Here is a 26428-nt window from a genome sequence, read left to right as displayed (position 1 = left end):
GAAGAGGGGGAATGGTTTTAAACTGAGAAAGGACAGATTTAGGTTAGACATTCAGAAAAAATTCTTTGAGGAGGGTGAGCCTCAGGCAGAGGTTGCCCAGTCGCAGATGCCCCATCCCTGGAGATGTTCAAGGCCAGGTTGGATGGGGCTTTGAGCAGCCTGATCCAGCGGGAGGTGTCCCTGCCCATTGGAGATAGGTCGGAACTTTAAGGTCCCTTCCAACTAAAACCATTCTGTAATTCTATGATTTAATTGCGACTGCTCAAAACCACACTCAAAACAGAGGCAGGAATCTCGTTGCCCCAGAACTCCCCTTCCCTTTTACTCCTCTCTCCCCAGGAGCTGGAAGCCCTTCGCTGCAGGCAAATGAAGGAGCGGCTCTCCCGGCTCAGCTGGCAGAGAACAGGCATGCTGAGAATTTGCCAAGACACCAGGATTCATCACTTAGTCCCAGCAGGTGTTTCTGGAAAATCAGTTTCAAGCTTTTATGCAGCCTACAAGAAACTGGCCTCTCGCCTGGACATAGCAGGGAACCACAGCTAAAAGAACAGCAATTTTGAAATAAATCAGTATTGAAATATATTAATTTACCGCCAGACAGGTCAGCATAAAAGGAGGAGAAACCCAAACTGAAGGACCAGGTGCCATTTTACAGAGTCCAGCGTGTTGGCATCAGCCACAGTGTTGCTGTCGGGTGCTCGAGGCTGCCCCTTCAACCCCTCTCCTTCCCCTTCCTCCACCATTTGAGGACAGAAGAAAGCAAAAGAACACAAACCCAAGGTCCACCTCTGTAAAACTCAGTGTACACCCAAAGCCAACAACATGGAAAGGTCCCATCCCATCCCTCCTGAAAGCCAGATGCACTGGACACAGGCAGCCCAGCTCCAGGAACCAACAGATTCTGAATCGGATTTCACATAGCTCCTGTCATTCCAAGGTTGCAACTGCAGAGATCAGCTCAGATTTATTTTTAGTCACTCCAGCCCTACGTTTTTTTTTTTTTTTAGTAATTATGATCAAACTCATTCCTGGAACTCGGGAGCAGGTTCAGCCACAAGACAGGGCTTCCTGCATCTAAGACGTCACTCCCAGCAAGGATGCCAAGGATGGGAAGAAATAACAGATGCTGGCGTCACTTTATCATTTTCTACTTTATTACTTCAAATTAACAACCACGATAAAGCTCAAAAAAGTCCAATATTTACACAGGAAAAAAGTACAAAATCCCCCCCAAAGTTCTTCAGGTTTTTTTTTGTTTTTTTAAATTACAAAGTAATAAAAAGTTTTGCTCTTTAATTAAAAAAAAGAGAGAGACGGTAAGAGGGGTAAATAAATTAGGAAAAAAATAGGGAGGAGAAACAAAGTGTTAAATAGAAAGGATAAAAACAAACAAAACAAAGACTAACCCCACCCTCCCCGCCCTGCCAACAACCCATCGGCTCCACACCACAGTGACAGTGTGTCTGCTACAGGCCATAGGTCGCAGTGGTGATCATTGTGTTTCAAAGCCTCAAGTGCCACAAAGCAGCTTGAGTGTTCCTAAATTATATTTAAAAACAACTAAAATGGGGGGGAGGGAGAAGGTAAACAGGTGGGAGAGGGCAGGAAGGGGTTGTGCATGTACGGTGGATCTTATTTGGGGTTGCATGAGGGAAGGAGAGAGCAAGAGCCATCGCTCTGAAAGAACACCAAACTCCAGTTTCTGTGCGCCCCTCTCTTCTCCTCAAGTCCCACACTCTCTCCGCAGGGATTAAAACAAGTTTTAATTAAAAATAAAAAATAAAAATAGAAAAACACGCACAGCCAGACGAAAAAAAGACCCCGCTGCAGGGATGGAAAGTGTGTTTTCCCCCTGTATTCCAGCTCCAGCCTTCCCATCCTCCATGGGACCAGGAGCCTCTCCACAGAGATCCCTTGGTGTGCGAGGACAGCTCAGATCAGGGAAGTCTGGCACTTCTCCCAATAGCCGAAAAAAGTCTGCAGAGAAGCCACCCCAGGAAAGGAACCCAAGTCAATGACTAGGCCATTGCCACAACTCCCCTCGCAGCTTAAAGTTCATTTAATGCTTGAGAAAATAAATTCTGTAATAACAATAAAAATCAGACTTCTACCATCAAGTGTGGCTGGAATCTGATTCCCTCCTGGCCCAAAAGGCTCCTGAAAAATAAAAAAAACAAACCACCAAAAAAAACACAAACAAAGAACTAATCCCTCCACCATCCCGTGCCCTCAGAAAAACAGGAGAGCAAAGTTAAAATGTATATGGCCAGAAACCATATGACTTGAAAAACTGAAGTAAAACCAGGAGAAGACATCCAAGAAAGAAAAAGAGAGAAAAACCAAAACCAGGAGCAGAGTCAGGAGAGGGAGCTTGGGGTAGCCCGTGGTGGCAGTAGAAGGGCCGTGGTGGGGCTGGGGGGGCAGCAGAGGTGTTCCTGCATGGCTCCCGCGTTGTCAGCTTCTCGGAGGCGCTCGTGCTGGGGAAGGCAGACGACCCTCTCGAAAACAGCTCACACCAGCGCGGGGGCACAGCTCGACTCCTTGTCGTTGGCAAAAAGAAATTGTCGGGGTTTTTTTTGTAGTTTTTTTGTCTTTTTTTAGTTTTTTGTTTGTTTTTTGGGTTTTTTGTTTTTTAAAAGAAAAATACAGTGAAGACACTAGAAAGAGGAAAAAAAGAAGGGAAGATGACATAAGGAGAGGAGGCTTTTCCCAGCAATCCCAATGCCAAATGGAGTGTAACAAAACAATTCAGCCCTTTCTTCTACACCCCTCAGAGTTACCTTGTCCAGCTACTGTTGTTTCCTCTACAAGAGGCACTCGCTAGCAGTGCAAAGTCTCACACACTTGATTATGTGCTCAGCACTTGCTTTCCCAGCACAATCACACGGCCAGAAAAAGGAACTAACCAAATGGCTCCCTGGCCTAGCACCTTCTCCTCCTTCCCTGCCCTCCTGGAGAAACAGAAGCTACACTCACACCCAAGACAATCCACCCCTCAAGGCTTTGGCAGCCAACCTTGGCTCTACCCTCAGAAGCTGAAACCCCTTTCAAAGCACGATGAAGGGAGAGGAAAGGTATTGATCTCCTGTAGCAACCTTAAGCAAGCCTTAACCTAACCCCTAATGTCAGCAATTCCCTCTTTGGGGATCCCAGACATGAGGACAGGCTCACCTAAGCAAACACTGGTCCAGTGGCAATTGCTTCTCACTTCCCAAGGTGATCAAATGGCACACTTGTCTACAAGAGAAGGAGAACAGGTAAGGGATGGAGTGGAATAAAAAGGCATGAAGGACACCAAAACAAAGAGGCTGCGAGTTTCTCTCAGGATACCCTCTCTCCCAAGTGTTTACTGTTCCACTCCCCCAAACCACTGTGGTCTGGAAGACAATCAGATGAAGGATTACTGAGACCAAAGCAGAGCTAGGACAACAGTACTGAGCATGGCCTCCAGAAAACATGTAACTCCCCCCACCACAATGCAGAAGCTTCAGGTACACATCCAGCACATCAGCTAAACACTTCTGTGGGGCCCTTTATGCTTCTGGGACATGCAGGCCAAGGCCACGAACATCGCAGCAGGGACTCACCTGTGATGCTGAAATCCGTGACACTTCTTGCCGCCCTGTGAGGTCAGATGAGGAGACGTTGGCAGGTGCTCCTCGGTGTAACCTCATGCTGACCTTCCGCTCCCTGTCCACTCTTGAGATTGCTCTAGGGGACGTGTTTCCTGATGGCACAGAGAAATGTAACACAAGAATAGAAGTCAATCATTTCAGTTTTCAGCCAACAACAGGGGTGGCACCCTTCCCCAGTTCTCCCATCCCATTCACCGGACTGTTGGATTCGGGAGGTGGGGGTGGAGGCCATGGGCTCGGTGACATTGCGAAGACGGTTAGCAGTGGCTCCAGCAGGCGGGCCAGGGGGCAGTGCTCGCGTAGCTGACCCCCGGAGCTGCCCCATCCTCTCTTCTCGCTCATGCTCTCGCCGCTCCCGATCCATATCCTCGGGATTCCGGGCTGCTCCCTGAAGAGGGGGGGAAAAAAACCCACATTACACACAGCTGTCAAGCAGAAGACAGCAGCAGCCCCAGACAGAAAACACACGGTGCTGCATCACACCGAGAAATCAGAGCTCCATCCCCCAAATGCATTCTCTATCACCACCTTCCACTCCACCCAGAGAGGGTCTTATTCTGTTCCACGAAGGAACAGGGAAGAAAGCAAACATAGAATGGTTTGAGTTGAAAGAGACCTTAAACATCTTCTAATTCCAACCCCCCTGCTATGGGCAGGGACACCTCCCACTTCATCAGGTTACCCAAAGCAACCTAGTCTTGAACACCTCCAAGGATGGGGCAGCCACAACTTGCCAGGGCAACCTGTGCCAGGGCCTCACCACCTTTATAGTGAAGAAATTCCTCCTTATGTCTAGTATAAATCTGCCCCTCTCCAGTTTATAGCCATTGGTACTGCAGCTGTTATTGCAATCCACATCTGCATCCCACCTCCAAATACAGCTCTCTCATGAAAAATTAATTCCACCTACCTACAGCTCCAGCTGAATAGACACAGATGTATCGTGTCTAGCACAACCAAACAACTCTTCCTCTTTTCACTCTACCCAATCCCCTTTCTCAAATTGCTCATCAAGGCCAAGTACAAATGTTTCAAACTTACTTCACAGAAAGTTTCCAACTTTTGTGCCCTCTCCTTCATGATATGAATCAGCCCCTGCCCCTCCAGCCCTTTCCCCACACACACTCACAAATTTAAGCATGTTCCAGTCAAAGACATAATCATAGGAGAAGCCTTGGCGGTGGAAAAGGTTGCGGAAGAGCTGCCGCAGGTATGAGTAGTCAGGTTTGTCGTCAAACCTCAGTGAACGGCAGAAGTTGAGGTATGTTGAGAACTCAGCTAGAAGGAGCAAAGAACAGTTGTTTGACACCATCCAAACCCCTTTTACCCACCGTGGAGCCACCACGGCCCTTCAGCACTAGCGTGCTGGACCAGGATGGCACATACAGCTGCGTAATGAAAACTGAGCCCTCTGGTTGCTTTGGCCCCTGAGAAGATCCCATCCCTATTTTTTAACCAGAGGCAATGCTCACACATCTCTTTTCTGGCTGCTTCTTCAAGCAAGAGGCAGCAAGTCACAGAGCCTGCTGAAGGTGAGTAGGAACACGGCTCCGAACAACAGGCAGAGGTGAGCTTTAGGAAGCCAGGCCTACATGGTGTGAAGGGGATTGACACAGATCAGAGCAGCGGCACAGGCAGGAAGAGATGGGAATTGTGAAAGGCTAGTTGTGCTCAGCTCGGATGAGAACAGAGGCTCTCCTAGTCCAGCAGCCTGCTGTGAGAAGTGACCAGAAGTAGGCAGCTACAGAAGAGGAAGTCCAGGACAAGCATGTTTGACGCTTACATTGACATCATCCCAGTTCCAACCTATTTTCAGCTCAAGGAACTTCCTGATTTGGATGTGCTTTCTAATTACTTAATAACCCTCTGTAGACCTCTCTTCCATGTAGTTGTCCAGTCTCTCCTTGAACTCTTGTGAGCTTTAAGAATCCACATAATCTGTGAAGGAGTTCCACACATCTCCTAGTGGCTGTGTGAAGAATCACATCGTTTTGTTTTGAAGCTGGAAGGAACCAGCTGTATTTCTCTTCCAATACAAGAACTGGAGCTACCACATCATCAGCTCTCATCCAAACTGTTGGAGGCACAGCAAGACCATAGACTTTATCACCTCTCTAAGTGCCTCTTTTCCATGTTCCAGCCCACTAGGCTATTTCTTGTATAGAAATCACCTCACCTCAGATCACCTGTTTGGCCCTTTCCTGGACCTTTTTCCAGTTCTACCACATCCTTTCTGAACTAATGGAATGGACCAGAGCACAGTACATGCAAGGTGCGAGTGGGCCACAGACTTATGCACATTGTTTATGTTTTTTTCTTTCCTAGTAATTCCTAACACCCAATCCACTTTCCTCAGTGGCCACTAAGCACAAAGTGGATGCTTTCACAAAACTGTCTATTGTAACTGCACCAGCACATTGGTGAGTGGCACTGGTCAGCTCAGAACCCACCATTCTGCATGTGGCATGAGGACCAAGCCTTCTGCTCTCTCCTCACAGAGTACTCCACATTTACCTACAAAAAAACCCTGCATTTGCCACTTCATTGCCCGGTTATTTCTGGGATTCATCACAGTTAGCCTTCATCCTCATTACCCAGAATAGCTCGGGATCATCAGCACACATTCTCACCTCACCGTTCACTCCCCTTCCAAACTGTTTCTGAGGTCCTAAAGATCCCTCTCAGCAGCCTCATGCCCTTACTAATGCAAGGCTCAACTATCCACAAAAACAACTTTCCCATTTTTGAACCACCAGTCTCTTATCCTTCTCATCACTGGTGTCAGGAGCACACTCTGGTCTGGGAGTACTGATCATTGCCCTTCAGGACTCAAGACACCACAGGGTTTCAATAGGAGAGCAAGCCATGCACCAGACAAGGGAGCCATCAGGATCAGAGCACTTACAAGGGTATCCTTTGCAGAGCACCTCAATGGGCGTTGACATCTTTTTCTCGCTGATCCTCTCGTACTTTTGGCGCTTGGTGGCAGCCTTGAGGCCCTGCCAGGGCAGTGAGCCCAGGTTGAAATACATAAGCACATAGCCGAGGCTCTCCAGGTCATCACGGCGACTTTGTTCTGTGGGAAGAAGTTACAAAGGGGCAAGGAGTGAGCAACAACCAGAGCTACTTTGGCAATCAGAGAGTTTTGGAGGTGAACACAGAACAAAAGAAACAACCTCCCTTTCTTCTTTGGTAGATCTCCATGGAATAGACAAATTTGTAGAAGACATTCTGGTACAAATTCCTGTAGAGATGTTCATACTGCAAAAGTGCTCCTCAACCTATACAGCCCAACCCACTTCATAAATGAATAATTTCTCTGACTACCTCTTCACTTGGACAAGCCTTAATTTACACAAGAATTCAACAGTTCAAGAAGTGCTGCAGCGACACTGCCTACTTTGCTCTTCCCAGTTGCAGACAAAGGGCACCTACAATTCAACCAGAACGATTCTTCACCCTGGGGACTCGTCATAGCAGAGGTAGTCACAGAAAGACAAAGCTAACAGAGGTAAGCCCAACACAACCTTTTCAAACACATCTTCTAATTGACCTGCTGATACTCTTTACACAGGGCAGAAGTGAGGAACCAGTGACCCCTTCTTATAGTAAACAGCTTTGTTGATAGATTAGAGAAGCCTAACACGTAATACTGTGCACAAAGATCCTTCTGCATTGGTGGCATTTTTCAAGCTGTGGAGGAAAGAGGCATGAATACAGAGGTACACCTTGAACAAAAGGTTCCTTTCCTTTTCCTAACTGGCCTCCCCTACCAGCTCTAGTCAGAGCAAGGATTACCGTCAATGCACCATCATAAGGGCCTGCTTTTAGATTCTTATTTATGAAACACAAAAATGTGTTTTCCCAAACAACAACATTCCACATTGAACACATTCTCTAGAACAGCCAAGCCATTTTAAATTGCAAGTTAGCTCAAAATGGAGCTGATGCAGAATCTCAGCAACTGAAACTGTTAACTGGTTATTTTGCAAAACTCCTCCCAGCTCCTCCAACACAGATGGAAAATTCATCTATAAATCTTGCCAAGAAGCTCTTGCCCCTGTCCCCCTCCCAGATAAAAATAAAACACACACTATAACTATAAAATAAAGTACTTTACACCTCAAGGAGCACAACAACACAAGTAGATAACAAAGAGGCAAAATACAACTTGAGGGTGAGCACGGGGTAGAGGAAAGACTGAACAGATTCATCTATTAGATTAATTTGCTACTACAGCACGTTTCACTGGATTTGGTGCTGTGTCCTAGAAGATGCTGCAGATTATGTATTGGTCTGTGGGTTAATTCTCAGTATCAGTTACAGGCTACCACCTGCCCAATCCAAAGGCCACTAGATTATTACAGCTAACCTTACTCTGACAGCTGAACTGAGCCCTGATGAAGTGGTAGCTGTAGTACGTCACAGATCTAGATGTCCAGAGGTACAAGCTGCAGGTCACCACGGGCCTTTCTTCTCCTAGATCCCTCTCATAACCTCTTAGTGGTTTTGAGGACTAGCAGGCTTGGCAAATTAAATATATAGGGGGGAGGGAGGGGAAGGGGGTGGGGGGGAACAGAGAAGAGCACCGTGGTTGCAGAAGAAAAGGAGGGTGTCATCACTCCATAACTGAGAAGAAAAAGGCTTTGGTTCAGACAAATGAAATGCCATGAGAACAGCAGGTTCCAGGACAGTAGAGAAGAAAGCAGACATGCAGATGCTCAAAGTGTCTTACTCAAAGCATGCAGAAATTGCAGTGTTTTTTTGACCTCATCAACTTACTGCCTCAAGCTGCCCACTTTAAAGGAGCTAATACTTCCTAATCTTATCAGGCCACTGCCAAAGATAACTGTATGACTGGCTGGGAGATGCTTAGATGCTATGAGGGCAGCAGGGAAAAGAAACCTAGTTTGGCATTTATCTTAAGGCTAGGATACGTGCACTCTCAGAGGGCTACGTTTACACGCCATGCACACCAAATAAATGAATTTAAACAATATTTAATAATGACATACATCCCGAGACAGGAGGCCTGTGGAAATGGGAGTCAAGAGTGCACATCAAGGACCTGAAAGCACAGGTGATGAAGGCAACCTCAATCCTGCAATTTGCCAGCTCTCAACTTATCTATTCTCTAGCTTTAAAGACTAACCGTGTGTTCCCTCTCTGGAGTGCAGGGATTCCCACAGAGGAGTATGGAAAGGCCAGGCAGGAACCAGAGAAATCTGCTGAAAAGACAAATTGGCCTTCTAGAAATAAATCAGGATCTTGCCTACAAAATCCCTGCTTCAAGTCCACACTGCCTAAAGTAGGCTGGACCATACAACTCCATTTGTGTGGAGCAAGGCAGCTTTGAGGACAGACATCAATCCCATCCAGAACAACAGGAGATGTTCTGCAACCACATGTCTAGGCACAGTCCTAGTGAACCAGGGAAGGCAGAATGAGACTTGAGGTTTGGGTGACTGAAGTCAGAGATGCCACATGTCCTTACTGGAGGCAAGGAGAGGGCTTACAAAACCAAACTAAGCAGCTCACTAGTATCCATTACGTGTATGCAAACATGCCTTAACTGTGCCTCAACACAGTGATATGGCTGAGGAAAAAACTGTACACTGGACACCCAATTACTGAAATGCTGAATGATAAATGTCTCATCATGTCGCATTCCTGAAGTACCATTTCTCAGGTACATGTGGTCATTGTAGCTCACTTAAACAATTCCAGTGAGATTCAAATCCATGAGGAACCTGAAGCACCAACACCACATTGTTAAGTTACCACAAAACACTGCAGCTGTCTTTCACCTGTACCCTAACTACAAGATCACCAATTAAGCCTTAGCCCATTGTGAAGAAAAACAGCTCCTACATTCCATTTCTTTGTCTTCAGGTACTATTAAAGGTCCCTATGATACCTCCCAAAACGGGGGGATGTTTTGCCTAGGCTCCTATATAAACAGCCACAGGATACTAGGTAACATTAGACAGCAGAAGTCCAGTAAATACTTAGTTACAAAAGAGTTCACCTATACACACCAAAGAAACATTATTTAACATCACTGCTTTCCACTTTTAGAAGCCTGACCACCCTTGACTAACTCTCACAGCATGTCTGGTACGCAGGCAAAAGATCTCACCTTACAGTTTGAAAAGAGAAAGAGAAACACAAGTGACGTGAACGCACACTCAGAGCAAGTCAGTCCCGAAGCAGGATTACAGTCACAACCTCTGACACCACATCATGCTTACTCTGTCCATTTTATTTCAGCTTCTCAGCTCTCCTACAATAGATAGGGGACTATAAGACACTCATCCTTTCTCCCCCTCGCTAACAAAACCCGTTCCAACACAAAACACAAGGTTGCCTTCCCACACAACCCAGCGTGACCCCTCAAACCCAACTCACTCCACTAGCAATCTGGTGCCAGCTCCCTCCCGCTTCCAGGGAGGCTCCCAGCCAGCCCACACCCTCACTCCCTTCCCAAAGCAGGGTCCTCAGAAGGAGCTGAGTCAGGGGTGAGGAGCAGGATGGTGAGTTACCTAGGCAAGACACGCTTGGGCAGAGGCAGGAGATCAAGGACTGGTTGCCTTGGATGTAGGGCTCGTGACAGAACTTGTTTCTTTGTGTAAAGTTTCTCTTGGTCCCCAAGGACAGTGCTTCCTCCCACTGTGATCCTATCCAATGCAAAGCTGTTCCCATGCAGGACTCCCTAGAAATCAACTCTCACCAGGGCCAGCTCAGCTGCAGGCAGTGTTAACCAAGCAATGTTTTCCTGACTACACACACAGATCTCATTTTGCACATGCTGGGACTACTCTTCCCCTTTCTCTCCCCACTGCACGGCAACAGCCTTTAAAAACACACAAAGATTTGGGATGGGTGACAAAGGGCAGGATGAGTAGAACTTTATTTATGCTCTGCACAGCCCATGCTGATGCCATCTAGGACAGGCGTTTGGGGAGGAACTGCTCCCCCCCCACCCCCGCCTCCTGTTATCCAGACAGAGCCCACCAGGCTTCTTCCAAGACTGTCTCCTGGGCATCCCTGGGCATCTATTTCAGACTTTACAAGCTCCAGAGGGTGCAAGGGACTCTCATCCCCAGAGCATGTGAAAATTGACTGGAATGCGTGAACCAAAGCCTGCACAGTTCAACGACTCCCTCAACAGCAAGTCTCCAGCTGTGGAAACCCTCCCCTATCTTGCCTCCTACTTTTTCTCCTCCAGCCACTGGGAAAAGAATGTGTTTCCTCCAGACATCGGAATGCCCAACCCTTAGCTTGCAGATTCAAATAAAGGCATTTCTTCATTTGCTATTCCCGTCACATGAATACCCTGGCACCTGGTTCCTTCTCTCTCCCAAAACCGCATAAATATAACATTAAGACAGAGAATTTAGTCTCTGAAAAGTCAAAAAATTCAGAGTGACGGTTCCCATGGCAATGCTGCCAGCTCATAAACGTGTCTGTCATACGCTCTGTGGCAAGGTCTTGAGAAACTGGAACTCCAGCTGCAACCCCAATACCTCCATCCCCTTCCCTCTGGGCCAGCCATGTAACCTTTATGCCATGCAGGGGAACTATCTGTAACGTGGAGATAACACACCCGAGACCTGTTGCACACAGCAACTCACACCCAGACTTTCCCAAAGCAAAGGGCATGAAGAGAGCGATGGCTATGCTGTGCTCAGACCGATGGCATACGCAGTTTGCCCTTGGATTAGTTTTCAGACATTGTTTGTTCATCCTGATACACAAGCTGAGCACCAGCAGTAAAGGGCTAAGTTAGGAGTGGAACGAATAAAGGTCCTTCAAAAAAAAAAAAAAAAACCAAAAAACAACCCCAACCCTACAACCAGACATTTAGCCTCTTATGATCACACAAGAGCTGACACACACAAAAGAATCGACAGACATAGTAGTGAGAATTATTTTGTGCATGTCTTCTTCTGGCAGTTACCATGGCTGTGGAAATCTTGACTGAGAATTCAATGAAGAGTCAGTTATATATAAGCAGGTCAAGCCAAAATACAGAAGACCAAGTCAGAAAGCTCTATGAGAGCTATTTTTACTACGTCGAAGAGATCAGGAGATCACAGCCCACACTCACCACTCCCCTACACTTCGACATAAACAATGCATTTTCAGTCTACTGTTATACAGTATTAATCAAGGAAGGCAGTGGAAAGCTGCTTTATTTTCTGCAGGTCAAGTCCTGGCTCCAGATTTCTGAGAAACCATCTGCAAAAGGGGAGAATGGGAAGCTTTCCCTAGGAGGAATGAGGACATGAAACCCTGTGGAATCTGTTAGTTTAAAAGGTTTGAGTTCTCTGCTCTAATTTTCAAATTCCCAGTTTATACATTTCAGAAGGTCTCCAAGACACAAACTGAGCTGCAAACACAGGGGCTGCTTTCCTGAGTTCGCAGACAGGGCAGGTTCAATGCTTCTGCTCCTCAGATTTGCCACCCAGCAGCAGAGCTGAGGTCAGCCTGCTCGGATCAGGCCCCATGGAAACTATGAAACTCTCCCACTGTGGACAAAGTTTAGCCCGAGCAGGAGAAAATAGGTCACACATCAAGGGAGGTACCTGGTCAAGAGAGAAAAGCACAAGAGCTTTTCACCTCTGTTCCTAGCAGCAAGCTGGTATTTTGCATCAGGGACTCAGTTCCCAGGACAAGAGTTTAAGTGACTTCTGCAGGTTTCAGTGTGGTGGGTACTAACCTGTACAAGGTTTGTACAAAACCTGGGATGATGGCCATCACCAGTGTAAGACCTGGCTGAACTCTCAGCATTCTTCCCCAGCCTAGTCTCAGCCCCACGGTACCACCCACAGAGCCCTACCTCCCCAAAGCCGCCTTGATCTCTTTCAGTGGTGAACAGGGTGGTGTGGTTCACAGACACATACGTATTTTGAAGGCCCATGACAGCCAACCCTCCTCAGTCACAAGACCTGATGTCCAGGCAGTAGGAAGCCACTCCCACATTTCAGCTTCTTGTGCACCTCCAGCATATAGCTGCCTCCATTCTCAGTGGTGAGTAACACGAGTATGACGATACTTGGGCCCCTCACCACAAGAAGGACGTTGAGGCTCTGGAACGAGTCCAGAGAAGAGCAATGAAGCTGGTGAGGGGGCTGGAGAACAAGTCTTATGAGGAGCGGCTGAGAGAGCTGGGGGTGTTTAGCCTGGAGAAGAGGAGGCTGAGGGGTGACCTCATTGCTCTCTACAACTACCTGAAAGGTGGTTGTAGAGAGGAGGGTGCTGGCCTCTTCTCCCAAGTGACAGGGGACAGGACAAGAGGGAATGGCCTCAAGCTCCGCCAGGGGAGGTTCAGGCTGGACATTAGGAAAAAATTCTTTACAGAAAGGGTCATTGGGCACTGGAACAGGCTGCCCAGGGAGGTGGTTGAGTCACCTTCCCTGGAGGTGTTTAAGGCACGGGTGGACGAGGTGCTGAGGGATATGGTTTAGTGTTTGATAGGAACGGTTGGACTCGATGATCCGGTGGGTCTCTTCCAACCTGGTTATTCTGTGATTCTGTGATACCACAGTGGGCTTGTATACTCCACACCTCTGAGAGCTACAGAACAGCCACTCACGAAGACAGCCAGCAGCCAGCGGTGGAGCCAGGCACAGAACCCATCCCCTGGTCCTGGGGACACATCACCTCCCCGAGAAGCCCCTCAGCAGCAGACTCACCAATTCCCAGGTGGGTGTTGATAGAGGCATAACGGGCTGTGCCAGTCAGGTTCTTGTTTTCCCGGTAAGGGATGTGCTGGTGGGTCCGGGCATCTCGGTATTTCTTGGCCAAACCAAAATCAATGATGTATACCAAGTTGCCCTTTTTGCCAAGGCCCATAAGGAAGTTATCTGGCTTCACATCCCGGTGGATGAAGTTCTTGGAATGAATGTACTCAATACGGCTGATCTGAAAGGGCAAAATAATAATAAATAAATAAATAGTGAAACAAGCAAGAAAGAAATTTATCAAAATTGCATCTGCTAAGAATAATTCCCAGTCCAAGAAACTGGCAAGTCAGAGCAGGGAAAGGGACACTCAGCAAAGAAATACCGGAGACAAGAGTCAAGGAACAGGGGCCAAGCCGTCTGGATATGGAGTCAGAATTCAACCCTGCACATCAGCCCAGTCCTGAATCACAATTAGCACCACAAGGAAGGATGGAAAGCAATTTTGTATGGACTAAAAATTTGAGTTTCAGCATCAAGACCAGTCAACATTCAAATTTAGCCAGACTGGGAAAGGAGAGGGTCCAGAACAGTTAAGGGTCTTAAACCCAGGGCATGGGCAGTTGAATTGAGATCAGTCATTAATCACACAGGCAAAAGCACTTATGCATCCAACATCAACAAAGGGTGAACAGCAGGGTAAGGAAGGAGGGATAGAAATCAGGAAAAGCCAGCAGTTGCCGGGTTCCAGGCCTCTAGCTTCATCAAGAAATAGAAACCTGTCAGGCACTCACTGCTAAATGAAAAAAGCCTGGGATATAGCAGTTCTTGAGCAGAGGGGAATGGGAGGGAAAGACATGGAAAAGGAGAATAGGCACAAATGCTTCAGAGGAAACTCACCATCTGGTCTGCCAGGAGCAGAACTGTCTTGAGACTAAATTTGCGGGAACAGAAGTTGAAGAGATCTTCCAGGCTGGGCCCCAGGAGCTCCATCACCATCACGTTATAGTCCCCCTCTGCTCCACACCACTTAATGGAGGGGATACCCACTGGGGAAAAGAGAAAGATTAAGCCCATGGAACAGAGGAAAACTGCTGCATCCCCTGCTGCGAAGATCATATGTAACACCAAATCATTTCCTTCCTAGGGCCCTTCAGAATAATTTTCTTTTTCAGCCACTCCCCCAGCCCCATCCTTTCTTCCTCATCTCACCTCCTCCCTGCATCATCTTGTAAAATTTGCTTTCAATGTGGAGCTGAGGATGCTTGGTTTTGACACATTCCAGTTTGATGGCCACCTCTTCACCAGTTGCAATATTGGCTCCTGCAGAGAAATGAGGGTGAAATGAACATCATGGAAGCCTCCACTGAAGCTTAACACTTCTAACAAGGTTGGTACAGATGCCAAAACTTTTAAGATTTGCCCTAAAACTTATTCTCTGTGACAGAAATGAGGATCAGCCACTTCAACTTCACACAGTTTCCAGCACTGCCATTTGCAAAGGCAAGCCCAGAAGAAGGCATGTGAGAGAAGAACAGCTCTGATCCTGCAGCCAGGCTAGAACAGTCACGTTACCTCAAGAAGTGCCAGGCATTAGGGTGTCAACCTCTATCTATCAGCATACGTAAACTGAGTTTTATGTCTCCCTGATGATATACCAAGGCCTTGAACCCAAGCCAGCTGATATGGAGTACCTCTTCCTGAGCAAAAATTACTGGTTACCTCAGGTACATCACTCCAGCAAAGCCAATTAGTCCAAGAGGAGATATAGCTAACATTCTCAGCTACCTTTGGTTTCTCAACAGCTTTGACCTGCTCAATACAGACAATTCCCAAATCTCCAGCTTCTCCCTCTCCTGAGGGCTTTAATAATACTTTTATCTTTTGCCAACACAGAAACATTTGCTATATCCTAAATTAGAAGCGTGAAGAAATAAACTGAATCCAGTACCGAATTAAGCTACTTGGACACCTTTGTTGAAGGTATTACTAGATAGTTTGCAATGATACAGAACCACCTCAAACAATTCCTTCCAACAGAACTGAGCTTCCAGCCATGAAAACCAGCTCTCTAGTCCCAAAGAGCGCTGTTAAAGGACAAACAGCCTGGTCTTTCTCTCGTACCAGCCGAGAGGATTCCAGATGTTTCACATCATCCTAAGATAGAAAGAATGAATCTGTACACAGGTCACGGGAATGACACTAAAGACTCACTTCTCTCTCCCCACCTTCCTTGCCTGCCTCACACACATAGCCAAGCCCTTCATCCTACCCAGAACTATTAAAAGTGGCACTCAAACACAAATCAGAGAGCAGCTCTAATCATGATTAGCTTATGAACACTGTCATAAAATAAACTATCCCAGAACACGTGTGCCAACTGAGCTGGAGTCAAAGGTGATGTTTTGTAGATATCCCATAGCTAGTTTTGGTAGGTCTGACTAATTCATGCCTGCTGATCCCTGTGATAAGGCTTTCAGAGTCCACAAGGACAGCTGCAGAGGGATCTGTCTCCATCCTCTTTCACACACCACCTCTAGAGCCAAGGATCACAGAGAAAGAAAACGTTCACTCAAGTGGATCCCTTCTCTCCCTGGATCCTAAGGACATCCATCTCCCATTGAAGAATTCTTCTGGTTTGTACAACAAGCCAGCCAAGAGCTGCCTGCTAGCAAAAAGACATCATCTAGATACTATAGCATCAGGTCAAGATACACAAGCTGCTAGGAATTTGTAAGAGGGCAACAAAAATGACTGAGGCCTAGAGGGATTGATTTACTAAGAAAGATTAAAAGAGCTAAATATGTAACATAGACAAGAGCTACAACTAAGAAGGGTGGGGAGGAAGAATGGGACATGACAACAGTCTGCAAGTATTTAAAGGCTGTAAACACTAAGGAGGGAGAGGAATTATTTAGGGTGCTCCAAGGGAGGGGAAGAAGGAGCAATGGGATTAATTTAATAAGGGTATTTACTCAAGAGCCAGGAGAAGGGAAAGGGAATAAGGCATCCTGAAAGCTACAGCTACTTGTTCAATGGTTTCTTTTAGAAAGACATTTCCCACTTCAAAACTGATGGCCAGCAAAACATGACTGTACATTCCCCTCACTCCACCACAGGACCCTTCTTACAATCAGGAGCGCAAGGAAGAAAAGAACAGGAAAAAGGGGCTCAGATCGCAGTAACAACAGTGACCCTGGACTAGTATCTTAAATTAGTGTTATATCACTGGCCTGCATTCACCATGGAAACGCATAGGACACACAGATATCTAAGAATGCTTCCTCCCCTTCTCTCTTTCTCATGCCTTTGTGAACACTCTCTTCCAAAGGCTCTGCAGCAGCTCCCTTGTCTGTTCCCTGGGGGAATTTTTCCTTCTCCTAGTCCATCTGCTGACACAAGTGCAATGATAAGCCCTGCTAACTTTTGGCAGCAGTAGCTTTAACATTTCAAATGAATCCTACTCCACAGTAGCACAGTGGAAAGATGAATGAGTTCTCATCTCCACGTTAACCTGCGTGCTAAGGAAGAGGATGCTGCATCCATTTACTAGGCTGTCCGCAGGTGGGGAGGATTATCTGTGTGCATGTAAAGTGGGAACAGGGAAAGGAGGGGTAAGCATCAAGAACATTTAGATTCTGCAAAATGCGAATATGCCACTCAAATGATCAATGTGGCCCTCAGCCCCACACTCTCCATAGCCCAAACACAGATGTTAAGCCTCCCAAAAAAAAGAAGAAACAACCCTGTGGCCTAGAACAGCAAAAGTAGCACCACTTGGACCTAATGAGGAGCTGTTCTTTGCTAAGGGGTCACCGACCGATCACTTTAGGCTTGTACCCTCCCCAAGTCCGTATTTCTTCAGATTGCTGCTCAACCTTTTTTTGTTTTGCTAGAGATCTACCCAGACAGAGACTGCCACAAACAAGGAGGGAGTTCAAGGCCAGCAGTCTCACCGATCCTTTGTTTCACGTCTTAACCACCATCTTTTGTAAAGCTACAAGTACAAAAGCAACAGTTCTCCACTCCCTCTCGACTGGAAAGCACCACATTGCGGAGAAACAGCAGCAGAGCCTGCCTTAGCTTCAGCCACTCAAGAGACGTATGTAGGATTGGGGATAATTCCTAACATCCACCCCCAGTCTCGCTCCGCTGTGGGGGCTGTACAAATGCAACTCATTCATCACGAGCTATTTGAAATGGGGCCCCGGGGACAGAGGATGTCACCGGCTAAACAGGATCTTTTCGGAGTGAAGGCCTTTGCTGCATGTCTGATACAATAAACACCGCCCTCCCTGCGCATCAGGCAAGCCAACAGGCACGACCCCCCCTGCTCTCCCCACTGCCCGCTCCCCTCTCGCTAGCTTGGCGAGGGAAGAAAGGACTGCTAGGAACAGATGGAAGAAGTCAGATAGGGCGAGAGAGAGTTAACAGGCCAGGAAACAAAGGGAAGGCACTCCCCTCCCAGCAAGGGAGGAGCCTGCCACCAGGAACTGTCCCCAGCCAGCGCAAGTCCCAGCATGCTTTGTCTGCTTCACCATCCCCAGCTCCTCTCCACCACCAGCGTCCTCTCCAGTGCATCCCAACCCCAACGATTCCCACCACATCCAGTAACCCTGCCGCTCGGTCAACACCTCTGACAAAGCACCTCTCTCTCCTCCAATGGCTCAAAGGTCTCGGCAGTGCCTCCACAAACCAGGTTTTGCCCTTCTAAGTGAGCATTATTAGAGGTGAACAGGGTAGCCAAGGCCCAGGGCAGCTGGATCTCTTTTCCCACCCTGCTGAGCCAACACTGGGGGAATCAGTCCATAGCACAACTATCTCACAAGGCAGAGCATGGAAGCAAGCTGTTATGCTTTAAGCCACAGCTGAAGATTAACAAGAGTCCATCCTTTGCAAACGTCCATGTGGAAAGTCAAGTTTCATAGAATCATAGAATGACCAAGTTGGAAAAGACCCACCGGATCATCGAGTCCAACCCTTCCTATCAAACACTAAGCCATACCCCTCAGCACCTCATCCACCCATCCTTTAAACACCTCCAGGGAAGCTGACTCAACCACCTCCCTGGGCAGCCTCTGCCAGTGCCCAATGACCCTTTCCGTGAAAATTTTTTCCTAATGCCCAGCCTCAACCTCCCCTGGTGGAGCTTGAGGCCATTCCCTCTTGTCCTGTCCCCTGTCACTTGGGAGAAGAGGCCAGCACCCTCCTCTCTACAACATCCTTTCAGGTAGTTGTAGAGAGCAATGAGGTCTCCCCTCAGCCTCCTCTTCTCCAGGCTAAACACCCCCAGCTCTCTCAGCCGCTCCTCATAAGGCCTGTTCTCCAGCCCCCATCACTAGCTTCATCACTCTTCTCTGGACTCACTTTCCTTCCAACAGAGAACACACAAGCAAATCCTGAAGGGTATAGCACGTGGCACCCACTGGTTACAGAGAGGGGAAGGCACTAAGCTGGGCACAAACCATACAGCCCATGCTAATCTCCAGAGGCGGGCAGGGCTTGCCTGCCTCTGCTCTGTCTCCATATCATTATCAAGAAAAAAACCGTGAGGGAATTTGGTGCAGGAGAGAAGTCCTAGTGAATGAGTCCCTCTGTCTGCAGAACAGATCGTGAGAGGATAGCATGAGCAGAAGCGTCCTCCAGACGCACCATCAGACTGCATGCCTGATCCCTTCAGGCTGGGGAGTCACCCCGGCTCCATGAAGTCTCGTTATCACTGCTTCAAAACACGCTGGCTTGTATCTCAATGAACAACACAAGGGCTTTGATACTCCTTCACCAGAGCCCTCTTTTCCATGCCCCCTTTGCAGAGGTGGATGACCCGTTACGTGACGCTGAGGCTTTTTCATTCACTACATCCCTTCTTTCTCCACACACTTCCCAGGCATTTTGCAAGATCCTGACAACTTCGACTGTCCTCAAGAGAGTCTGAAAGGGTTCCACCTAGTATAGGTGGGAAATGCTGTGTCCAGGCTATCAGTTCCTAGGGCCTGGGAATTGGCACTGTCACCCAAGACACTAACTGTCTGGAGGGCCACAGAGGAGTGACACACAGGTGTTGGCGACAGTGAAGGCAGCACACGGTGGAAACAGGATCCTAGATCCATCATTCATCATCTTTGCTCGTGCTCTGGATAAAGGTGGCAACAAAGCCTGTTACTGATGTTTCCCACAGGATACTTAATCAAGACAGGCTGCCAACACCAATCAAGAGAGATTAATAAAGCAGGAGGGAATTGTAGATAAAAGCCAGAGAAAAAACAGAGCTGATTTACAAACACAGGGAAAGTAACCTGAGCCAGAGTTATTCAACGAAAGGAGCTCCAAGAGGGATGGGAAGATGTTGCAGAACCTAGAAGAGATCTCCTGCAACACAGCTGACAGCGCGCTAAGGCCGATTCCGCAACCCGATACAGTGTTGGTGATGGGGGAAGCCAAGGAGACCCAAAGCAGTCTCTGCAGAGGCATCACATTACAGATCACTCAAGAGTAGCCCTTTGCTGCCCAGCACTGGGAATATCACACCTCGAATGATGTGTAGGCTCCAAGCTGCTCAGCAGATGGACAAACTGGGAAAAACTGAAGGAGTGGCAAGAGTGAGAAGTGGTGGATGTACTGGGAAGCAAAATACAACTCAACTCAGCAAACTAACAGTCAAAGAACAGATGACAACCATCTTGTAAGTATACAAAAGGTGCAAACATTAATAAAGGAGAGGGCAATCATACTGCTGGCCTGCAGGACTACAGCTAAACAGGTAGTGGTAAGAATTAGATGACAGGTAAAAAGCCACACCAGCTCTCATGGAGAGATCAATCAGGCTACTGAGTAGTCTCGCCACTTCAAAGCCACATGGTTTGAGCCAATAAAAACATCAGCAGTCAAAGCAACAGGGGACACATCCACACATCAGCACACTGGCTTGGAAAAACTTCTCCCCAAGCAACCTGCTGTGGTCACAGGAAACCCAGCATCTCACAAGCTCCCTCCACTGAGCTCCCAGCTCAGGTCATTCTAGACATTAACTCTAAATCCCATAACAGGTTGAACAGATCTGGGCCCTGGGACTTAAACCAGGCCAGCCTCTCTGACCTGTTTTACACCTCCTGGTCTCAGACCTCTCTCTCACAGGTGCTGGACCACCTCTTTCACCACTACCAATCTTCTCAAAATTTTATTCCTTCTACCCTGAAGGAACAGCCGTCTCCTCCCTTTCCACCACCCACTCTTTTACAGAGTTTATACCCATACACACCCAAGCTCAAGAAAAGGAAGAGAGAGAGATGTAGTAGGGTGTATGACAAATACACCCTGAATAGTCCAAATCTAAATCAGTCTGATCAAACACCACTGTCACTCCTATACCTGCAAGGCAAAGCTGAGCTCATCCCACTTTCTTTGCCATGAGAAGACCGGCAGCAACTAGCAGTATTCCTTGAAGCTCTTTTCCCTTCTACCACTTCCAATCTTAAGTGGTGCCCACAAATATCATCAACAGGCAAGAAAAACAACCCCAAAACAATGATGTAATTGAGAAAACAAGCTTGCAAGTGGAAGGGCAGAGACTCACACTCACCTAGGTAAATGTCTCCAAATGAACCGCTGCCAATCTTTCTGCCCAGCCGGTATTTGTTCCCCACTCGAAGCTCCATGGTTCAGTCGTGCTGAGAAAAGAAGCACAGAAAGCGCAGCGTCAGAGCAGAAACAGGAAGTGAATCATATAAGACTAGAGAAGAGACCTCACCACTTCATCCAGAGGCTGGGTACAGTTTTTCATCTTGAAACGCTTCACTTCCTACACACCATCTACCACTTCTCCTGATCTGGCTGTCCAGGGTCAGCATGAGCTAGGAACACCACAGGAACGTGACCCTTTCAAGCACATTTTCCATGTTCACATTACGGGATGGAAGAAGAATTGAATTAAATTTCATCCCCACCATTTTGTTCAGAAACTGGGAAGGAGGAAGAAATCCCTCCTAAGAAGGTTTTGTTGGGTGATCACTTCACACTACTGCAAAGAGAGATGGTACTGCTCCTTGTAACATACAGAAAACAGAAGGGACATGCATAAAAAACCCTGTAAGCAGTACTCTCTGGCCCAGCCCTAGACTCACACCTCAGTGGCGGTGAAGCACAAGACCCAAGAGCTGTGAGAGACAGACAGACTGCCAGGAGCAAGTGACTCCATCGCCCCTAGGTGGGGGCCAGCACAAGGGACAGGGAGGAGACACCTCGCTGAACTGAACCCAGCATTTGCTTATCTCCACAGGCTTCTGTTGATGGGATCACAGCCTCCTTTGGTCTCCCTTGTCCACCCAGATGTGTCAGCTGTTGGTTTTTGGGAGCTCGAGTCTTTCCTCATCCCTTTACCCGAGATGATTAGCTAACCCTTTGACCTGCTATACCGCACTGACATGCCCAGGCTTAGCCTACTCACAGAAAACCAAGTAGGTGGAAGGACCACAGCCACAGAGTGTGTTCTTGCCAACCTCACCTTCTGCTGCAAACGCCTCAGCCAAACACACTTTCAGCAGTTCCCCTCTTAACAGCCCCCTTTCCCTCAACCCCTCCATGGCCACCAACTTATTCTAGGAACCATGGCTCTTCCCAAGACAGACAACATAGCTCCTCTTAGAGGGATTTGCCACAGTCCTTATTTATGCAATGCCACATTATTAGCGTACAAAATATAGACACGGAGCCTGTTGGGGACAGGAAAGGTGAGGAATGATTCATGTTTTCACGGGTAGGTGAGAGGAACTTTCCCTTGCTGGAGCTCAGTGGGAAGGAAGCATCACTGAAGGAAAGAAAAGAGGAACGGCCTCGTGAGACACAAGCACAAAAAAATAATAATCCTAGCTACAGGATTCTGGGCATAGTATAAACCCAGAGCTGCTTCTCCTGCCCCAGGAGATGGGATTACAGAAAGAGGAATGGACTGGCTGCAGAGACATACAGGGAAATAATCCTATCAAGGCATTCAGGGGACGTTGTGAACCTTGAAAGCAGAGCTCCAGTCATCAGAAACACATGCACAAAACACTCAGAGGTGGAGTCCCCTCACCTAGTATTTACTTATGCATGTGGGTTTCTGTGTGTCTAAAGTCTATAAAACCCTGTGGCTATTACTGACTTTCTTACTACAAGGAATGTAAGCAGAGCCTTGGGAACTGAACCAGGAGGCAGGCATACCTGGGTGAGGGCGTAGCAAACAGATATGATTTTTATCCACTGCCTGCTGTTCTGAATAACCATGTTAACATACATCTGACTCGCTTACACTCCCACTCCAATAAACGATCAAAGGTCTGTGTCCCCAGGAACCCATCACATCGCCATCAGGAAGAGAGCTCTTGAATCTCCTTCCTTCATGGCCGTGTTTGCCCAGGCCTGCCGAGCGTGAGTGCTTTTGCTCGAGTCCAACTCCCAGCCAGGACAAGCACAGCCAAGCAAGCCACAGAGGCCAGGGGACAGGTCCCACTGGGGTTCCCTTCACACCAGGGCACAGAGGTTACTGGTCTGCAACACCACAGTCCCAAGCCTCAATTTGGTCCCACCCTTCTGGGACAGGCAGGAGCCAGGTTAAGAAGGGTTTCTCGCACAACTAGGGCAGCAGCCCTTCTAGCTGATTAAGCAACAGGCTCCAAAGGGGAATCTAAAAAATGCTCCGGGGTGAGGGGGTGGAAGCGGGAAGCAGGATAATGGAGTGAAAAATCATGGTCTCGCACAGCTGTCATTTTGCCTTATCTCCCCCCCACACCCCGAGACACACACACGCACACAAGTGCGCTTAGAAAACCTGGGCGGAGGAAAGCCAGAGAGCAACAGCCTGGGGAGCAGGCAGGACACACATCCCACCCCCCAACAACCACTCTGGGAGTTTAAACACCCACCACATTTGCTTGTACCTCATAGATCTACCCCCACCATCTACAGCTTCCTCCCTTCCCATCTGATCTTCAGGGCTACTATTACAAGAAAGAAAATTTTACGTATCAAATTTATATGATTACATGTTAAATTTATATTAATCTCTGTATATTATTTATACGTGTGAAGTTTAAAAAGCCCTCTCTCCCTGCCTCCCAACCCCCCCAGCAGGCTTAACCCCCCCCTGCCCTGCCACCCTTCCAGTGCTCTCCAGCCAAGGCAGCAGCATTCCCAGGGGCTGCAGGGCAATCATTTAGTTAAACCATTTAGTTTTCCATACGGGATTAACACAGAGACAACCTCAAAGCAAGTGTGTGCTCTTGCATGAGCGTTTGCATACGTGAATGCCCAACATTACACAGACACCTACAATATACTACACAGCTTCCAAAAAAAAAAAAAAAGAGAGAGAGGAATATTACTATCCAGCCGACAGCATTGCTTACACACACACCATTTTGCACCAATCCCTTTTTATATGATATAAAATACCCACATACAGGCACAAAGGCCATTATATAAACACACGATAAGAGTTGTTCTCGCACCGCCGAGACCAACAGCGATTGAAGAAGACACAGGGATGGATCCTCTTGGGGCTGGGGGGAAAGGAGGGACCCTTCGGTCCCACCTGAGGAGGTTTGGGGGCGAGATGATGCCCTGGGTAGCAAAGGCCAGGCAAAAAAAAAAAAACCCAAGGCTCCATAATGGAGGCTGCGGAGCCCAGAAGTGTGGGGAGCGGGGGCTGCTTTGCCCATAGACCATAAAGGCTTTACATGGCTTTTTGTGTGTGTGCGCGAAGGGAATAAAGGAAGAGGCTGGCAAAACAATAATTTGAACTGGCTTGAAAAAAGGGAAGGGAAAAGCAGAAAAATTACATTTTGATTGAAATGCAAAACATCACCCCCCCTCCCCCGTTCACACTCACAAAAAAGAGAGAGCAGCAAATAAGATGGGGGGGGGGGGAAGAGAGAAACCCTAGGAAGAGACCATTTAGACTACATTTGAGGAAGAAACAGCCACAACAGGAAAACAGGAGGGGAACGACAACAACAAAAAAAATAATAACTAATATGTCCCTTACACCCTCACCCCCTACAGGCAAAACACTATGCGAAGACAACCTTACCCGGGCTGTTATTTTTTTACCGAGTAGGTAACAAAAAAAGCAGCCAATCCCCCCCCCCCAACCCCCGAGAAAGCTGAGCAACTTCTCCTTGTGTGTCGTGTGTCCCCCCCTCCGACTTGTGTGTCCCCCCCCCGACTTGTGTGTCCCCCCTTCTCCTTCTGTGTCCCCCCCACCGACTTGCGTGCCCCCTCCTTCTCCTTCTACGTCCCTCTCCCCCCTACTCCCCCATCCCATACAAAAGGCAACACCACCCCCCCAAACGCAGACACCCCCAGAAATTTGGGGGGGGGGGGTGTGTTTCAAGAGGTTCAATCACCTCAGGGGTTGTGTCCCCTCCTTGGGGACCTTGGGGGGGGGGACAGGGGGAGGGAGGGAGGGAGAGGGGAAAAAGGGAGGCGGTGGGAAAGGGGAGGGAGGAAGCAATAGGGGAGGGAGGAAGGGAGGAAAAGGGGGGGGCCTCTCCCCGAAATCCGCAGCCTCGAGAAGGGGTGACCCCCCCCCACAAAGGGGTTTTTGTGTGTGTCCCCCCCCTCCCCGTCCCGGCGCATCGCGCCCTCCCCTCCCCTCCCCGCCCCCGCCCCGCGCGCACACAAAGAGCCGGCGGGGCCGCCTTTCCCCCGGGGTTTGCGCCCCAAGATGGGCGCGGGGCCCCCCGATACCCACCTTGTCGGGAAGGGGGCCGTGCGGGGATGCTGCTCCGCCGGCTGTCAGGGCGCCCGGCGGCCGCGGCGGGGAGGATGACGAAGGATTGGGGAGGGCTGGTGGCGGCCGTGCCCGGCGCGTCCTCCTCCTCCTCCTCCTCCTCTCCCTCCTCCTCCTCCTCTCGGCTCCGCTCGGCTCGGCGCTGCCTGCCGCCTCCCGACCGCTCGCCTCCCCTCCAGCCGGCGTGTGCTCGGCACAGCCCGCCGCTCACCCAGTTTCCATTGAGCCCCAGAGCCAAACCCACTGATGTCACCCAGCGCAGCCCCAGCCCTCCTCCTCCTCCTCCTCCTCCTCCCGTTAAAGGCGCCACCGCCCGGCGCCCCCCATCGCCAGCCCCGGCGGAGAAGTTGGGGAGGCAACCCCCCACCCCCCGGCACACGCGTCCCAGGGGGGCAAAACGCCACCCGTGGCACCTCAGTGGGGCTGCATTGTCCCCAGCGGGCGGGGGCAACCCCAATGTGACTCCATTGTCCCCACTGGGGGTGGGCAAGACCCGTGGGGCTCCGTTGACTCCAATGGGGGGAGGGGGGCAGCCCCAGTGTGGCTACGTTGCCCCCAGTGGGGGGGAGGGGGGGCAGAACAAATATATCTCTATTGTCCCCAGTGGGGTGGGGGGCACCCCCAATGTGGCTGCATTGTCCCCAACAGAGTGGGGGGCAGCCCCAGAGTGGTCCCACTTCCCCGAGTGGGGTGGGGGGCAGCCCCAGTGTGGCTCCATTGCCTCCAGTGGGGCGGGGGGCAGCCCCAATGTGGCTCCATTGCCCTCAGTAGGGTGAGGGGCTGCCCCTATATGGCTCCATTGTTCCCAACAGGGTAGGGGGGCAGCAGTAATGTGGCTCCATTGTCCCCAGTGGGGTGGGGGGCAGCCCCAATGTGGCTGCATTGTCCCCAATAGGATGGAGGGGCAGCCCCAGTGTGACTCCATTGCCCCCAGTGGGGTAGGGGGCAGCCCCAGTGTGGCCCCACTGCCCCCAACAGGGTAGGGGGGCGTGGGGCAGCCCCAATGTGGTTCCATTGTCCTCATTGAGGAGTCAGGGCCAGTATGGCTCCATTGCCCGCCATAGGGTGAGGGTCAGCCTCAATATCATAGAATCATAGAACTGCTAGGTTGGAAAAGACCTTTGAGATCACTGAGTCCAACCATACCTGTCCACTTGTAAATCATATCACTAAGCACTTCATCTGCCTATCGTTTAAACACCTCCAGGGATGGGAACTCAACCACCTCCCTGGGCAGCCCATTCCAGTGCCCAGTAACCGTTTCAGTGAAGACGTTTTTTCCTAGGTCTCCATCGCCCCAGTGGAGTGGGGAACAGCCCCAGTGTGGCTGCATTGTCCCC

The 26428-nt window shown here is 49.0% G+C and overlaps 2 protein-coding genes across 2 annotated transcripts in view; one reads left to right on the top strand and one right to left on the bottom strand.

Moving 5' to 3' along the window:
• Positions 1-1132: 1132 nt before the first annotated feature.
• CSNK1E (casein kinase 1 epsilon) lies at positions 1133-25346 on the bottom strand. Its single transcript, XM_069855903.1, has 11 exons — positions 25050-25346; positions 20901-20988; positions 14534-14644; positions 14222-14370; positions 13334-13562; positions 6541-6711; positions 4765-4913; positions 3831-4023; positions 3588-3727; positions 3172-3237; positions 1133-2657 (listed from the first exon to the last, which is right to left on the bottom strand). Exons 2-10 carry the CDS (start codon positions 20974-20976, stop codon positions 3205-3207), a joined length of 1251 nt encoding a protein of 416 aa, XP_069712004.1. The 5' UTR covers positions 20977-20988; positions 25050-25346; the 3' UTR covers positions 1133-2657; positions 3172-3204.
• Positions 25215-26428, top strand: part of SYNGR1 (synaptogyrin 1) — a 360929-nt gene continuing 359715 nt past the window's right edge. The window contains exon 1 of the mRNA XM_069855974.1: positions 25215-25228. The gene's annotated coding sequence lies outside the window, so the exon portion shown is untranslated. The remainder of the gene's footprint in view (positions 25229-26428) is intronic.

The sequence above is a fragment of the Phaenicophaeus curvirostris genome, chromosome 1 (assembly GCF_032191515.1).
Source record: "Phaenicophaeus curvirostris isolate KB17595 chromosome 1, BPBGC_Pcur_1.0, whole genome shotgun sequence".
In the NCBI taxonomy this organism is placed as follows: domain Eukaryota; kingdom Metazoa; phylum Chordata; class Aves; order Cuculiformes; family Cuculidae; genus Phaenicophaeus; species Phaenicophaeus curvirostris.
This window is presented reverse-complemented; position numbering and strand designations above follow the sequence as displayed.